Genomic DNA, 17013 nt, shown 5'->3' with positions numbered 1-17013 from the left:
TGTGGTAGCACGCGCCTGTAGTTCCAGCTACTTGGAAGGCTGAGGCAGAAGGAATACCGGAGCAGGTCGAGGCTGCGGTGGCCGGGAGCGGCCACTGCACTCCAGTCTGAGTGACAGAGTGAGACTGCAACTCAACGAAAAAAAAAAAATATTTGGCAGTGTTTGACATATTTTTGCCAACACAGTAGAGCTCATGGAGAGGGTGGGTAGCTCCACTGCACCAGGGAAAAGAAAGGGCCTTTACTCAAATGTGTGGACTTTTGGAAGCCAAATTTTCTTCTTTAAGATTACCTTTATTTTAAATGGGAACTCAATGGGGTCACAGCACAATGCCAGAATTACCAAAGCTGAGGAACATAAGATTTCAGGTAGGATGGCAATGTCTCATTTCTAAAAAGAAAAAGATCTCACCATGGCACTAAACACATGATTACTATTATTATTATCTGAGTCAAGGTCTCACTCTTGTCCAGTGGCACAATCTCGGCTCACTGCAGCCTCTAACTATAGGGCTCAAGCAATCTTCCTGCATCAGACTCCTGAGTAGTTAGGACTACTGGCACACACCAAGATACCTGGCTAATTTTCTTTTAATTTTTTTGTCTTGCTATATTGCCCAAGCTGGTCTCCAACTCTGGGGCTCAAGCAATCCTCTTGCCTTAGCCTCTCAAAGTGGTGAGATTACAGGCATGAGCCACTGTGCCTGGCCACATCTTATGATTAAGACGTAAGTGGAGGGGTAAGAGAGGCAACCCCAGTAATAACCAAGTATTGATCTGAAGAGTTACTAAATAGTTTCAGTGTCCCCTAGGCTAGGGCTCAATGGTATCAACATTCATCCTTGGAGTCTGCATTTTTAATGGAAAACTACTCTAAAAGGTGGTGCTGAAAGCAGAAAGGCCAAACCTCCCCTTGTAGTTGCATGTTCTTTCCCAAGCTCATTTGCACTTTAGTGGTTTTGCTTTGCTTGGCCTTTTACAACTTGGCAGTTCAGGAAGTAAAAATGAGGGACTCAGCAGATTGTTAAAAATTTTTTTACTCCACATGTTCCTTTAATGCTGGTATTTCTTGGACAGGGATTCCGGATGTCCTAATTAATTGTTTTTGGTGTTTCTTTAAAAGCATCTCTTAGCATTTGTGAATCAGCCCGTGACTTTTGCTTTTGATTTGCACTTGCTGATATTTTCCTTTCATGTAGGAGAGGTACTTCTCCGTGGCCAAGTGAAATGGAAGTACATTTGGAGACTCACCCTTGAAAGTTGCTGAGTTTGGTGGCAACTTTGGGGTGGTGGCCTTAAGAAATGTCAACTGGCAAGAAAAAAAGGAAAAAAAATAGTGCTGTTCTGTGTTTCCTGCTCCCCTTTGTGAGATCTGACTTTTAAAAATCCTTTGTTACTTCACAATACATTTTCAACTGCATTTGAAGTAATTAACACCCGGAATAGAATTCTTTTGTCACATTTAATTATCAGATATCTACTTTCCTTTGGGATATCTGACAGCTGCCCAAAATGTTGGTCTTAATCTGCAACCAAGAAGAGACCTCTGACACAGTGAAAGCCACCAAAGTGGCATTTATAAAATATAAATGGTAAATGTCCAAAGGAGAGGTGAGGAAAGAGCATTGGCTCTCATCCAGAAAATGAAAGAAAATCCTTCCAGTATGAAGGGAAACCATATAAGCTCTTAGCTGAGGCTCCATCAGTTTTATTTGGCATGTGATGATTTAAAGATGTGTGCATTCCTATACAGCATTACATTTGCATTGAGAAAGAAAATGAGTATGGGGACCTTCAAGTTCTAGCTCCAATCTGCCAAACTCACTATAAATACAAGAGTTTCTATTAGTCTATTATCTGGAAAGTAACTTGTGTACAGAAAAATAATTAAATGATATTGATTTAAAATGAAGAAAACTCATTTAAGTGCATTTTAGGAACCCTAAGTGAATCAGCTAAATATATTCAATGAGAAAAAAAATGATACCCTCTGGGTAGTATCTTGTAATAAGCTGCAAACGTGAAACCCATTAATAGTATTAGAAATTAGATGCCTAATGAATTGTGCCCATTATTGGAGATTTCTGTGACAACAGTTCCTTAAAGGCTAGAGATTGCCTGTATCTCTATGACATAAGAGAAAAGACACTATTAAAGCTATTGAAAATTATCTCCAAGTAAAAGCATATTTCACATGGTTAAAGAAACATAGGCCAAGTTCTGGTACTTACTACGTAAGGACTATGGCCACTGCGTCATTCAACACACTCTCCCCAAACAAGAGCGTGTACAGGTCAGGGTCGACGTGTAGTTCATGGAAAATGGCCAGCACCGTCACTAGGAAGACACACACAAATGTGCAGAGTTAGCTGGGATGCAGGCGTGGAGTTTTGCTGGGTTGTGGTCACCTCTGAAAAGCATTCATTAAGCGCTGATCTTCTCAAATTCATCCTCTATACCAACACCAGAATTTTGGTTTTTTAAAAAAACTTCCGATTATGTCTGTCACTTGTTTAGAGATTTATCTTGCCCCCGCCCCACTGCTTTTGGAGAAAATTTGAGCTCCTGGTACAACCTGCACCCTGCTTACCTTCCAGCAACTTTCCCTCAGACCCCTTGCCCACCCTTTGTTGTCTCTCTTAAGCCACACTAAATTTGTCATAATTTCTCAAACATACTATGTAGTTTCTAATTACCTTTGCATTTTTATTCCTTCTACCAGGGCAGAAATTTCCTTTTCATCTACCTGCAACCTTGACCTCATTTCTTAAACACACACACACACACACAGACACACACACACACGTGCGTATACTTCCTGCTACCAAAGATGCCAATGCCTTTTTTCATTTCATAAGAATCCCTCAAGCATCCCCTTCTTACTCTTTGACTTCCTCATCAGAGACCTGGCTCACTCATTATGAATCACAGCATTTGGACCAAATCACAGAAGGGACCATGCTCTTTCTAGGGATGAAGCCCATCTTTAGACCACATGGTATTAGACCACACTCAAGAACTGCTTAATGTAAAAACGACTATGTGAATGAGTGAATGAATGAATGCTATCTCAGTGGCCTACTCCTGTGAAGGAATAAGGGGTTGCACCTGGCTGTCATTCTCCGAGATCACACTCCTCTATAAAGACGGACTCAGCATTCCTAACAGCAGGATATGAGGACTTGTTTCCGGACCTTGCCATAGACTTGCATTGAACATCTGTGAGGACATCAGGACAGTAACTAATCACACACTCATTATCTGTGTTCATCAAAACTATTCAGTGTCTTGATATTCAAAACAGTTAGGCAAAGTGTGAACAGCGATCATTAGGAAAATGATCCATTGAATTGATTGCCAAGGGAGAAAGAGAGGTTGAAATGATAGCGACGGTAAATTTTTAAGGCAGGGTGGGTATTTTAATTCTGTTCTTTTGTTTCCTATTTTATGGGCAGTGAGGTTACTAACTGTGTTTTATAAAAGAGTGCTATTGAGGAAAAAAAAAAGTCCAGTTGAGTTTCAAGGTTTTAAGGTAGGATCAAGAGGTTTGGAGCTTGTCCTAATAGGGAGTCATGGAAGAGTATAAATAAGAGAGGTGATACAGTCTGATGTGAACTTTGGAAATTAAGCTCAGGCAGCAGGGCACAGGGCAGAATGGACGCATGGCTGGAGGCTTTCCCAATAATTCCAGTAAGAGATGAGTTGCTCCAGGACAGGAAGAGGCCTGGATTCAGGTTCCCAAACTCCTGCACTTCCTGCTCTGCCTGCACATCCACCACCCTGGTGAACCAAGGACTACCAAGCTTTGTACTGTACTTATTCACTGGTTCTCCTCTTCCCTGTGTGCCACTGGCCCTTTGCTGCAACATAGTAAGCTGTTAACAAGTGAATGAACAAGAGACAATGTGAGAATGGAGCAGAGGTGACTTGCAACCCCAAGACTTGGAATGGAAAACTGGTGGGTCTTGTTGCTTGAGAAACATCAAGGAAGGACTCTGGACTTTGATCTGCTGTACCACATGGTGACTATATTTAAGAATAGTGTGTATTATACACTTAAACATTAGTAAGAGAGATGTTACATGCTCTCACTCTAAATAAATGAGAAGCATGGGAGGTAACGCTTATGTTAATTATCTTGACTTATCTATTCCATAAGTTATACAAATTTTAAGACGTTATGATATACACCATAAATATAGACAATTTTTATTTGTCATTTAGAAAAATAAATACTTTTTTAAAGAAACTACTGTAAGAATGCAAATAAATAAATAATATGTCATGAATTGACAGGATAATTGGTCAGATCTCATTGATTCCATTTTACTAGGTACAGAATCAATTTCATTATGCTAGCTGAATAGTTTCTCTTAATCATGACAGGTAAAAGGGCAGAGATCTACTTTCTACTAGTATATAGCCACTAACAGTTGCCACAACCCTTAGCCTTTGCAAGTGGCAGGAAGGGCTGAGCAATTACTTCTGCTAAGTAATCTCTTTTTGGGATAGAGTCAAGACCCTGCATCTAACCAAAACAAAGAGGTTACAGTTAGGGGGTTTAGTTAACAGCATTTTCCTTTTGCTACAATCTTGTGGAATAAAAGTGAAGTTATTCTTTACTAGAAAATTCTACCATGGCAGCTCCATCATTGACTTTAGTCTCTGTCGCTGTTTATTTGTATTACCAAGCTCTGAGGATGACTTGCAGCTCATTTCCATTCCCAAAGAGGTTTTCTAGGCTCATAGACAGGGATATAAGGCCCTGGGTTTCTTTCTCTACTTCTCAGTTATGGAGTCCACTCCGTCCTATGGGGAAGAATTCTGTGTCTTTCCAATGAAAGCTCTGAGCTTTTGAGAGGAAAGGCTTTTAATTGAATATCCAATTTTGTTCAAAACGGCTCTGACATTCCCACAATTCCTTCTGAACAAAGAACTGAACTCTATTTCATAAACGGTACCCCACACAAAAGAGAAACCTATTACTTTGCACATTCCTATCTACCCTGTGAAGAAATGGAACAACTTTGAAATAAAGCCAGGCAGTGTGTCCTACAAGAGGGAGTATTGTGCGGGGACTACAAATGAGTCGAATAGGTGAGTCAGGAAATTAGCCACCCACTCTGCTGCTGAGCTTGGAGCTCTGAAAAAACTTATTTAATTAGCTCGCTAGCAGGGCTCAATCCTAGACACAATGTCCGACTCTCTGCAGTACCTCCCAGAAAAGAGTCTTTGGGACAGCGTGGACACGTTCATACCAGATCTGCTCACTCCTTGATAGGTAGGTTTCAAAGGACAACCCCAACCAGAAGCTGGACTAAAGATGACGTCCATCTAGATGAGTCTTCTTGGGACTGCACGAAAACACTCTAGACATCACCAAGATGGGAAAGGGAGAAGATGCAGCTGGATTTCTTTTCTTTTTTTTTTTTACTGTAGAGATGAGGTCTCGCCAAGTTGCCCAGGCTGGTCTCAAACCCGTGGGCTCAGACAGTTCCTCGCTTTGGCCTCCCAAAGTGCTGGGATTACAGGCTGAGCTATTGAGCCCGGCCTGGATATCTTAAATCTGTGATTTTATCAAGGAATTTGGTCATTTTGCCTTTACCCTACTTTAGTTCCACTGATCTTTCAGTGACAGGTTCCACTGTTTCACTTGTGGCATGCAATTCTTTCTATTCTGTACAACTTCTTTTTACTTGACATTTTAGCTAGAAAAAAATCTACCTTCCCTCTCAAATTGGCAATAAGGAATGCAAGTGCATATGATGTTATGCTCAAATCGATGAACACACACACACAGAAGCACCCTACCTCTAAGGTAAGGGTGGTAGTATAGCGTGATAACTGAGAAATGTCACTGAATCCTTGGAGATCCCTGAGAAAATAGTTTCAGCAGTCAAGCAGCAAGAGGTTTTATGGGGGTGGGTGAGGGGTCTGGTGCAGATTGTACTTCTGAGAGGCTGGTGATCAGGGATAGAAAGAGAAAAAGTCATAGCCTATGGGGGGAAAAGCCAAGTGAGGCTTTCATGTAGAATTCTTTTTTTTTTTTTTTTTTTTTGAGTTGGAGTCTCACTCTGTCGCCCAGACTGGAGTGGCTGCTCCCGGCCGCCGCAGCCTCGACCTGCTGGGCTCCAGCAATCCTTCAGCTTCAGCCTTCCAAGTAGCTGGAACTACAGGCATGTGCTACCATGCCTGGCTAATTTTTGATTTATTGTAGAGATGAGGTCTCACCAAGTTGCCCAGGCAGGTCTCCAACCCGCGGGCTCAGGCAATCCACTCATCTCGGCCTCCCAAAGTGCGGTATTACAGGCTGAGCCACAGAGCCCGGCCTCACGTAGACTTCTAATGTATGAGCTGAGCAGAAAAACCCAGCAGAAGGAGTGGTTGAAGACAGAGAAAAAAGAAGAGAAATCTGCTGCAGCAAGGTCTGGAGAAGGCAGAGGACAACTGAGGGGCCCCAGGGGAGTGTGTCTTCCCAGGAAAGCAAGATCATTTGCTAAGAGTCAGGAGAGCAATGCCTGAGTTGGAGGCTAGGGAACGGTTGAAAATGTGCAGATCATCTGAGAAACAGGAGGGTTGAATTCAAGTTTCATAACAAACTGTTAAGGTCCAATAAAGAATAATTCTAAGTCAATATCCACCTGCCGGGGGGGGGGGCACACCTCATCAATAAGGGTACCAGCACAATGAACATTTGTATACCTAACCCTGAATTGTACCCCACAATTTCAAAATAAAAATTAAAAGAGGGGAAAAAAAGAATAATTCTAAATCTGCAAAAGAAAAACTCAAACACTCAAATAATCCAATATTTTGATTAATTTCTTCTTCCTATCAGGGGTTTTATTCACTACTACAAACCTCTTATAATATCAAAACAAATCTTTTTTCATCTCCACGGTAATAACCATACCTGGAGATAAAAATACAGGTAACAACTGCCTGACCCCATCAGTATCTCACTGTCTTGGCTCTTAAAGGTGTTTTGCACTTTCGTTAAACTGCCTCCCTTGTAACTGATCATTTTCTTGACGCTCTTTCAGTAACCTCTAAGTCTTTAGGGTGATTTAGTGACAGCCCTTCCCTGGAATCTCCATTAGCAGCTCTGTGACCCATATTTCCTAAGTGTCTTACAAGGAATTTAAATTTCAAATAATATTTTAATGTGGCAGCCCTCAGCAACCTTGCACTGAATCTGCCTGGGTGGAAGGACAACAAGATGGGGTAGTTCCTACACCTGTCGTTCTAAGTTGCCATGCTGCCTTGTCAAAAATGCTGACTCTCCCTGGAGAGTATCTCTATGGTTTTCTATGCAAATCAGTATGTATGACACTTGTGAGACATGAAGAATCAAAAATATCTCAAGCTTCCATGGCTGAATCTGTATCAGGCCTGCCAGGTGGAGAACCTTGGTATTTTCCACAAATGAGGTAGCATTTCCCCACTTCCAAAGGTGATTATTGTTTTCTTTTGCTCAGAGGCCAGAGGAGGAAATTCTCCAGTACCCTTTCCAATTTTCCTGGAATACTTGTACATGATAAGGTTTTTAAAGAGAGGCTTTCAAAAAAGTTTCCATATCTGAGCACAGGCTGGAGTACAGGGATTATTTTGAGCCTATGCCTTCTCAGTGAAGATTCGGTAGCAAAATCAATGCACAGTTTGGCTTTGTCAGTCAAGCTCTGCCAAGCATAATCCCAAAAATATAAACAGAAAGCCTAACCCTTCAAAGAAACAATGTCAGATCTAGAAAGTTAATCACTGGAGTATTACTTCATTGAGGTTTTCTAAAACGAAAGGTACACAAAACATCATGAAGGATTTAGTCCTAAAACATCACATTTTATTTTGAGCATCAACATGGTATATCATTTTGGTACTGAGGTTAGTAGTGGAAAAAATATTATACGCATGCACACTGTTGCAGCCCTCCTCATCAGGGTTCCTTGGGAGAAACAAGCTCTCATGTCCCAAGGCAATGGCTTCAAGATGTGGTCCAGGATCCCTGGGGGTTCCTGAGGTCTATCAAGGTAGATCCTCAAGGTCAAAGTTATTTTCACAATAATATGAAAATGGTACTTGCATTTTTAGTTTAATTCTTTCATTAGTGTACAGTGAAATTTTCCAGAGGCTATATGACATTTATTAGCACCACAGATTGTATGCAGAAGCAGATGTGAGACTCCAGCTGTCTTCTGCTGCACCACACATTCTGGAGCTTTGTGAAAATGTGAGACAATTTTCTCACTAATTTTTTTTTTTTTTTTGAAAATAAATTTTTTTTTTTGGTAAAAATATATTATTTATGTTAGCATATAATGCTTATCATTGTTACTTTAACTAAATCAATAAAATGTTTTAGAATTTGTCTTCATTTCTAAAATGGTAAATAGTAATAGATATAACACACATAAACAAAAGCTCTTAGAGGTCTTTCTTAATTTTGACGAATTGTAAAGGGTTTCAGTACCAAAAAGCTTGGGAATCACTGCCCTAAGGCATCTGTTGTATGTAATGAATTAACTTATTTCCTATCCATTGAGAATGATACTAGAGCTAAGTACATCCTTGAGGGGTGAGAAAATTGTCCCTCAAATCATTTCCTGTAGAGCTTAATTCTCTTGTTAAGAAGGCACCCGAGATCTTAATATCTATTGGCGTGCAATAACCAGTTGATTTTTATGGCATATATGTAGAGATTTCTAGTAACTTTTAAATGAGGAAAATTATTCTTTTTACCTTAATTTCACTAGCACATTGCTTGAATCATATTTCTGTCATTGGTGTTTGTATTTGTTTAAGCCTTTTTTAATGAAATGTAAGTGCTTTGTGGGTAGAGACTGTTTCTTCCATACATGGATGTATAATAAGAACATTGACAATCCCACATCCTTTCCTTGACTTCAAACATTGATAAATGGTGTTTGAGAATAATCTTCTTCCTGTTTTGCTTAAAACCCAGAAACAGTCCCTAGCAGTCACTGAAACTAGAAAATGGTAATCAGAAGGTCATGAGGTTTGACATTAAGAAAAGAAAAGTGAGACATATAAAGGTTGGAAGGGGAGAAACCCCAAAATAAATCAGGCAGGGAATGTTATTCCAGGTCTTGTATCCAGGAACTTTGGACTGAAATCTCCTGGAACTTTATCAAGTGCTTTAAAATCTTTCCCAAAGGTACCTACAACCGGAATATTCTAAATTTAACATTAGCAAAGAACATAAACATTTAACAAAGACCCAATTTTCTCACCAGTGAGGTTTAATGAGCCATGGTGCAGTTTAATGGAGAATCAGTGCAGAATGCCCAATATCTGAGTGAAGATGACTCACCCCTTCACATAAGCACCTATCAGGTTGATCACTTCAGCATTATGCCATTTTTAAAATGAAAATGGTGGGCAAGCATTTACTGACAAACCATGAAATGATTTTTTTTTAAAGCCCTGTGGAGCCAAATGCAGCAAAGTTAGGATATGTCTGTCACCAAAAACTCAATACTCTGAGGTAAAAATATCACTGGCCCATGACATGTAACAATTATAGGGAGAGAGTCAAGTTGAAAAGACAACCGTGCCAGGCATGGTGGCTCATGCCTGTAATTCCAGCACTTTGGGAGGCCAAGGCAAGAGGATTGCTTTGAGCCCAGGAGTTCAAGACCAGCCTGGCCAATACAGTGAGACCTTGTCTGTACAAAAAAATAAGATAAATTAGCCAGGTGTGGGAGGAGGCTGAAGAGGAAGGATCACTTGAGGCCAGGAATACAGGCTGTGGTGAGCTGTGATTGTGTCACTGCTTGCAGCCTGGGAGACAGTGAGATCCTGACTCCAAAAAAAAAGACAATTGTGTTAGTCATGACCATGGAATACATAAAAATAAAGGAGTTTCACAAATTTTCTTCTTTCTATATAAAGATATGAAACAAGCAGATGTCATCATCCTGTGTGGTACGCTGGAATATGCTCCCCCAAAGATGTTTATGCACTAATCCTTGGAACATATGAATATGTTACTGTACATGACAAAAGAAATTTTCTATATGTTAAAGTTATGGACTTAAAAAAAAGGCAGATATATGTTAGATTACCTGGGCAGGTCCAACCTAATCATACGAGCTCTCAAAAACAGAAAATTCTTGGGTTGTAGTCAGGGAGATGCCGCTGAAGAGATGTGAGAAAAAAGGGAAGTCAGGAAGATTCCAAGTGTAAAAAGGATTTAGCACGCCACTGCTGGTTCTGAGACGTAGGGGTTCACTTGCAAGGGCCAGAGAAAGAGGTTTCTATGGGGCAAGTTTGTCCCCAGCTTTCAGTCATCAAGGAAGTAGAAACCTCAGTCCCACAAGTGGAAGAAAAAGTATTCTGCTAACAAGCTGACTGAGCTTGGAAGCAGATTCTTCCTAGAGCTTCCTGATAGAGCATCACCAGTCAACACCTTGGTTTTGGCCTTGTGAGACTCAGAACAAAGAACCCAATTGAGTCAACCTGGACTTCTGACCTACCAAACTGTGAGACAACAAATCTGGGTAGTCTTAAGCCACTCAATCTGCAGTAATTTATTATGGCGACTCTAGCAAACGAAAACACTCTCTCCTCTCTCACAATAGCAACTATAAAAAAGAGAAGAAGGGCCTATGGGATCCTCTGCACTGATAAAATTATCCGTGTATGTCCCTCTTGGTGCCATCATCACACACAACAGGTCACTCATTTACCCAGAATGCATCATTTTAGAGTGCATCAAATACTTTATTCTCCTGTATTTATCCTATCTGGGCTACACTGTTGAGTGCAATCACTGTGAAGAATTGGTGCTGAGACAGGAATGATGAAGTCTAACCCAGGATGGAAGGTTAACAAACCAGGCAAGCCAAGTCTGAGGGGAACAAGCCAGAAGTCATAAAGCAGTTCTTACGATAGAAGCCAACAATGGCTATTTTACTTTTCTTCTTTGAGTTTTTTGGCATTTTCTAAACTTTCTATGATAAATGTACATTATTTTTAGAATCAGAAAGGACAGAAAACCATATATAAGATCAGCAAAACTTAACAAGAGCATAAAGCATGGAACTCAGTGTCTCTTCTCCAAGGCTCAGGGTACTGTCTGTGAGAGAGTTCCAAGGCCCTTCTCAGCACCTCACCCCGAACTTTCATCCTGCCTGACCCTTCTGTGTGATATGGCCCTGTAAACCCTCCTGTCTCTCCACAGGCTCCCCTTTGTTTCGAGGAGTCTACCCTCTTGTGGTCTTCTCTCAACCCCTCCAGGCTTTTTTTTTCTCTCTCTCCTTTGTAAACCCATTCCGGTGGCTCAAGCCCATAATCCCAGCACTTTGGGAGACCGCAGCAAAAGGGCTGCCTGAGCCTAGGGGTTCAAGGGCAGCCTGGACAACTTGGCGAGACCTTGTCTCTACAGTAAATCAAAAAATTAGCTGGGCATGGTAGCGCACACCTGTAGTTCCAGCTACTTGGAAGGCTGAGGTGGAAGGATCGCCTGAGCCCAGCAGGTTGAGGCTGAGGTGACTGTGAGCATGTCACTGCACTCCAGCCTGGGCGACAGAGTGAGACTCCAACTCAAAACAAAAACCAAAACCCATCCCTTTAATAAGAGGTTGCCCAGGAAAATCTCCTCAGTTCCCTTCTCACTCTACAAACTCTCCCTGAGCAATCTCATTGTGAGATAACTGTCTGGACATTGACTCTCCCCTGCCTCTATCTGACTTCTTTCTGCCCCTCTGACAGGAAGCAGCCTCTGGCCAATTGGTCTCTGTAGGATATAAATATTCCCTGTAATGAGTCATGGAGTGCAGGTAATTGAGCAGAGTTAAGAACAGTGTGGGCGACACCCTTACTCATTGTGATTGTAACTACAGTGCAGCAAGTTGAATAATAACTTGACTGTAAAACTGTTTGCCAGCCGGGCTCGGTGGCTCAGCCTGTAATCCTGCGCCTTTGGGAGGCTGAAGTGAGTGGATTGCCTGAGCCTGCGGGTTCGAGAACCGCCTGGGCAGCGAACCTCATCTCTACAATAAATCAAAATCAGCTGGGCGTGGTAGCGCATGCCTGTAATTCCGGCTACTAGGAAGGCTGAGGCGGAAGGATCCCGGGGCCCAGCAGGGCAAGGCTGCGGTGGCCGGGAGTGGCCACTGCACTCCAGTCTGGGCGACAGAGTGAGACTTCAACTCAAAAAAAACCAAAAAAAAAAAACTGTTTGCCATACTGTCCAGAGGTGCAGATTCTTTCTTCACCGATTGGCCACCATCGGTGCCCCCTGTAAGTACTAATAAACCGCATCTTTCCCTGCTGGACCTCCAGGTGACTTCTTTGAAATATGTAAAGAACCTTATGTACAAACCATCTCAGATTTGGGGCTACCACGTTACACTCATCCACACCCAGTAATGTCAATCTCCAGTCTGCCCTTTATTTTCCTCAGTTACAGACTCCCATAGCCAGCCACTGCCGAGACAACTCCAGATGGAGTTGTCCTACCTGAACAAATATTTATTAGGCAACTACTGTGTGCCTGACACTGGGTATGGATGTTCTGTAGATTCCCTACCCCCAAACCAGTAATCTCTCAGTAAATCTGCTCTCGCTCTTGAATTACCTCCTCAAGAAATGGAATCATTACTGGCCCAAAAGATTTTTGTTTCAATTTTTTAAAATGTTGTGATTTATCTTATTTGCAATTGAAAAATCTCCTGTTTTGGAGAATATAATTCTAAGAGGGAAGCCACATTTTGCAGTTCAGTAGTTTACAAGGTCAGGCAAGGAGAGAAAAAGAAACCAGTTCTAGGGGTACTGTGTTACATCAGATACTACAGTAGAAACTAGCTTTGTCATATCTGAAACTTTAGCCCTCTTTAGTAGTTCTTTCTGGACTGGAACATAATATAAGAATGCAGAAGTTCAGGTGCAGATAAATGCATTTTCTTACGTGAATGTACCATTAAAAAACAACACCCCCCACCATCACCATCAAGAAATAGCCCACAAGCATTTAACTCTTCTTTGAATTGGTCCTCTTGGCTAAAAAGTGGGTTATCACTGATATCAGTTTGTTCATCTATGTATTTGTCAATGTCTTTGGTAGTTTCTGGCAAACAGTGAGACATAATTCTGTGTATTGGATGAATAAACGAATGAGTGAATGAATCTCTGAAGGTCACACACCATGTGGTTAACTCCTGGGGGTCCAGAACAGCTCTTGTCTCTTTTGTATTCTCCTTTTATGACCAGTCACTTCTCCCACTCACAGTCCTGACAGCTCTTGTTACAAAAAGCTATCTCCATTTTGGCTCAAAATAATAAATCAAACAACACAATGTATCTTATCTGTAGCACCCAAATAAAAGGTCAATCCCTACCCTTTCCAGGCCCTGCTCTAGAAGGAGGGAAGTTGCTTTTTAAGAAGTCCCATTCCAAAGGGGCCTCTCTGTGAGTCTCTGTAGAGCAAGAGGACCTGCGATCCTAGTTTGGGACGAGCGGGCGCTCTTTCATCCTACGTACCTTACCTGGAAGGCAGCACTCACTTTTAGGGTCGTACAAATTCTGATCCCGCACTTGCATGACCATGAAGAGTGAGTACCTCTTTACATAGTACTCCTTAGTTGCCTTATTCTTCCATGGTTTATACCTCATCAGCCTAGCTGAGTCCCGCAAAGAACCAGACAGCAAGGAAATACTCTCCAAGAAATCTCTGAATCCAATTTGCCCTGGTGTACAACATCTTCTTTAACACACAAATGGAATGTGTGGTCTGGACACTGACTTTCAAAACTTCCATCCTGCAGGTCTGTCTTCGAGCATTGCTGAGAATGAACTGCTTTTCATTTAAACAGAGCCATTCTGTTCCCCAGAGCAGTCAGCCAGAGAGGTCTGTCAACCACAGCTGTTTCCCAGCTGTCCATGGAGATGCTGAATTGCTTCAAATGGTTTTGCGGTGTGTTCTTGAAATCCCATCTTCGGAACACCTGGAGTCTTGCTTTATCCACTTTCAATATCCTGAAACATTTATGTAGGTGGTTGTCTTCTATTATTGTCTCCAGTTCTGTTCTGTGGGGCTGACTTTCCATAACTAAGCTTCCAACTTCTGAAGCAAGACCTTTGTGCCAAGACCTTGCTATTTACAACTCTGCCTTAAAGTAGAGAACAGTGGTTGGAAACTTGACTCATGTCAGACCAACCTGTGCTAATATCCCAGCTGTGATGCAAACGAACTTGGTCGTCTTGAGCCAGTTATTTAACCTCACTAAGCTTCAAGTAAGCTTCATTGGAAAAATGGGGATAAAATATTCCCTTCCTCATGGATTATTGGAAAATGATTAAGTGGAATTATTTATGCAAAAATTTTATTTATTGTAAGTGCTTAATCAGTGGTTATTACATTGTTATTGTTCATGCTATCAAAACCATTAGTAGGTCTGCCCATTATAAAATGAAATGCCATCGTCTGCTCATTTGCTTCCCCTTTAACACGCAAAAATAACTTCAAAAGAGAAAAAAATAGATATTATCAAGCAGAGAAATGACAAAGCTCTTCTCTATTTCCCTTTGTCTCTCACAAATACCCCTTGGATTTCTGCACTTGAAGAGATCTACCTCCTATTCTGTGCCTTTATTTTTCTCTCTCTGAGTCTTAGCGTCCTCATCTAAAAATGAGGAAGTTGAGCAAGACTGTCCTCCCACACTTAAAATTCTATGGTTCTCAGACTCCAAACTGTAGACTCCAGATGTGGAATGTATATATTTTCCTAGAGATGCCAATGGAGCCTTGACTCAGGGCAGGGACCAGGGGTGTGATTTGCAGGGTTACAGAGCAGCAAATGCCGTAGGCGGAACAGTGTCAAGGAAAGTGCTCGTGAGTTTCACTCTTCTCTGCATGAATGAGAGGAGACCAGTCATAATATCAAGCGTGTGTACCCTTGCTTTGACCTTGATCCCCAGGGCTAACAAGACAGGACACTCCAAAGACTGTCTGAAACCAGGGAGATCTTGCTAATGTTCAACAGGTCATGTTGTTTATGGCCCTAGATGGGAATAAAAATTCCCTACTCACAGACCCATCACTTACAGGAAAGAAGCAGTTTGTGGTTTCTCCAGCTGACCTGTTATGATCCTTGCTCAGGCAAAATATTGACTTGAGGTGAAGGAGATCGTAAGCCTTCCCAGAGCCTCCTCCCCATTGCATGTACAGGGGTCCATAGGGCTTTCCTCTGTGTTTATAAAGCTGCCTGGACTACCTCTATCTTACCTTTCAAACCTACTCAGGCTGTTGTGTCTATATTGCTCTTTAGACTGGGAGATTCTTGGGGGCAGAATCTATGTCTGGTTTATTATCCCATCTCTCAGTTACTCCCTACAGTATCTACTACAAAGCAGGGGCAGAATAAATGTTTGATAAATAAAGTCAATGATGAAATGAGATTTTGACTCTCGACTATTGGGTTTTCTTTTTCTTTTTTTTTGACTCTGAGTCTTACTCTGTCACCCAGGCTGGAGTGCAGTGGCATGCTCTGAGTCACTGCAGCCTTGATCTGCTGGGCTCAGGTGATCCTTCTGCCTCAGTCTTCCAAGTAGCTAGAACTACAGGTATACACCACCATGCCCAGCTAATTTTTTGATTTATTGTAGAGATAAGGTCTCACCATGTTGCTCAGGGTGGTCTCGAACCCATGGGCTCAGGAAATCCTCTTGCCTCTGCCTCTCAAAGTGCTGGGATTACAGGCATGAGACACCATACCCGGCTGGGTTTTATTTTTATCCAAAGCATTGGATTGGCACATCACTATTCTATTTTGAGAAATAGCAGTGGTTGTAGGACAAAGAATATTGGACAAGATTTGTCTCCTATCTCTGCCACTTATGAGCCTTGTAAACTTAAATAAACCACTTGAGTTTTTAGAACCTCTGTTTCTTGGAATGGAGATAATTGACTGGCTGTGATGAAGATCAAATTAGATGATACATTTGCACACACTTAGTTAATGGCTGTTATAATTAGATAACATACTCTCCAGGTGGACAAATTCAGATGGAGCTTTGAATGTGTTGCCAATCCATGGCTTTAGGTTGATTTTACATATCGACTCAAGTGCAACCATACATTCAATGGGTAGAATAAGGGCATTACTCATGTTCAAGCTGGCTACAAGTCAGTAAAAGTCAGTAAGATAATTTTTTTCACACAGATGTTAGTGTCTAGCAAAAACACAGTCTAGTAATCTAAGGAAACAGAAGTCCTGGCTTTCACGTCTATCTTTCCTTGACTTGCTGTGAAACCTTGAGACAACTCTAAAATGTTCTGCACCTCAATTATTTCACCAAAGAAATGAATCTTCTCTACTAAAAAAAAAAAAAAGAAAGTAACTAAAATACTGTGAATACTATTTGAGTTCTTTGAAAGAGTCACACAATATAGATCCAAGCTGTTATTTTTATTTCTGAGTAAATTTGCTCAAGAATAGAATCTAGGTTTATATGATGGTGTTTTATAGACAGAGATTTATGTAGAGGCTGTTAAACTGGTGCTATTGCAGTGTGCTTAACATGGAATTGGATAGACACAGAAAATACAGTCAAGTACTGTTAAATGACACCGTGCACAGGTTTGAAACACAGATTGCATAGGACAAATGGCTGGCCTGTCTGCGATCTCTGGAAACCTGCTGGCTTCAATGGAAAGCACTCTGGTCTAATATTCTTTGACTTCCTCTGAGGTCTAATTTTCTCCCTCCTTGGAATTCAATGAAAGCATATGAATATTCCCTCTCTGTTTCCCACAGCAATACCAATGTGATATTTCTCTTCCAAGTATTAGACACTAAAGTAGAGTCACTCAAGTTTCTTTATAGATGACTGTGCAAATAAGCCAGGGACATGAACTTTATGCTACTATGTGAGCATTTTTTTGTTGTTGTTTATAATATGGGCATAAAACCATCTTGATCTCTTCCTATACTGTTTAGCAGATATTTACTAAATGAATGTTGGCTTTGTTCTCCAAGCCAGCCCTGGTACTGAA

The 17013-nt window shown here is 41.3% G+C and overlaps 1 protein-coding gene across 1 annotated transcript in view; it reads right to left on the bottom strand.

Annotated features, from left to right (window-relative positions):
• Positions 1-17013, bottom strand: part of SLC9A9 (solute carrier family 9 member A9) — a 621198-nt gene that overhangs the window by 412359 nt on the left and 191826 nt on the right. Inside the window, exon 6 of the mRNA XM_008064167.1 lies at positions 2231-2336. Coding sequence (XP_008062358.1) covers positions 2231-2336 — 106 coding nt within the window. The remainder of the gene's footprint in view (positions 1-2230; positions 2337-17013) is intronic.

Source organism: Carlito syrichta, unplaced genomic scaffold (genome assembly GCF_000164805.1).
Source record: "Carlito syrichta isolate Samal-C Ts95f unplaced genomic scaffold, Tarsius_syrichta-2.0.1 Scaffold100616, whole genome shotgun sequence".
Classification (NCBI taxonomy): Eukaryota; Metazoa; Chordata; class Mammalia; order Primates; family Tarsiidae; genus Carlito; species Carlito syrichta.
This window is presented reverse-complemented; position numbering and strand designations above follow the sequence as displayed.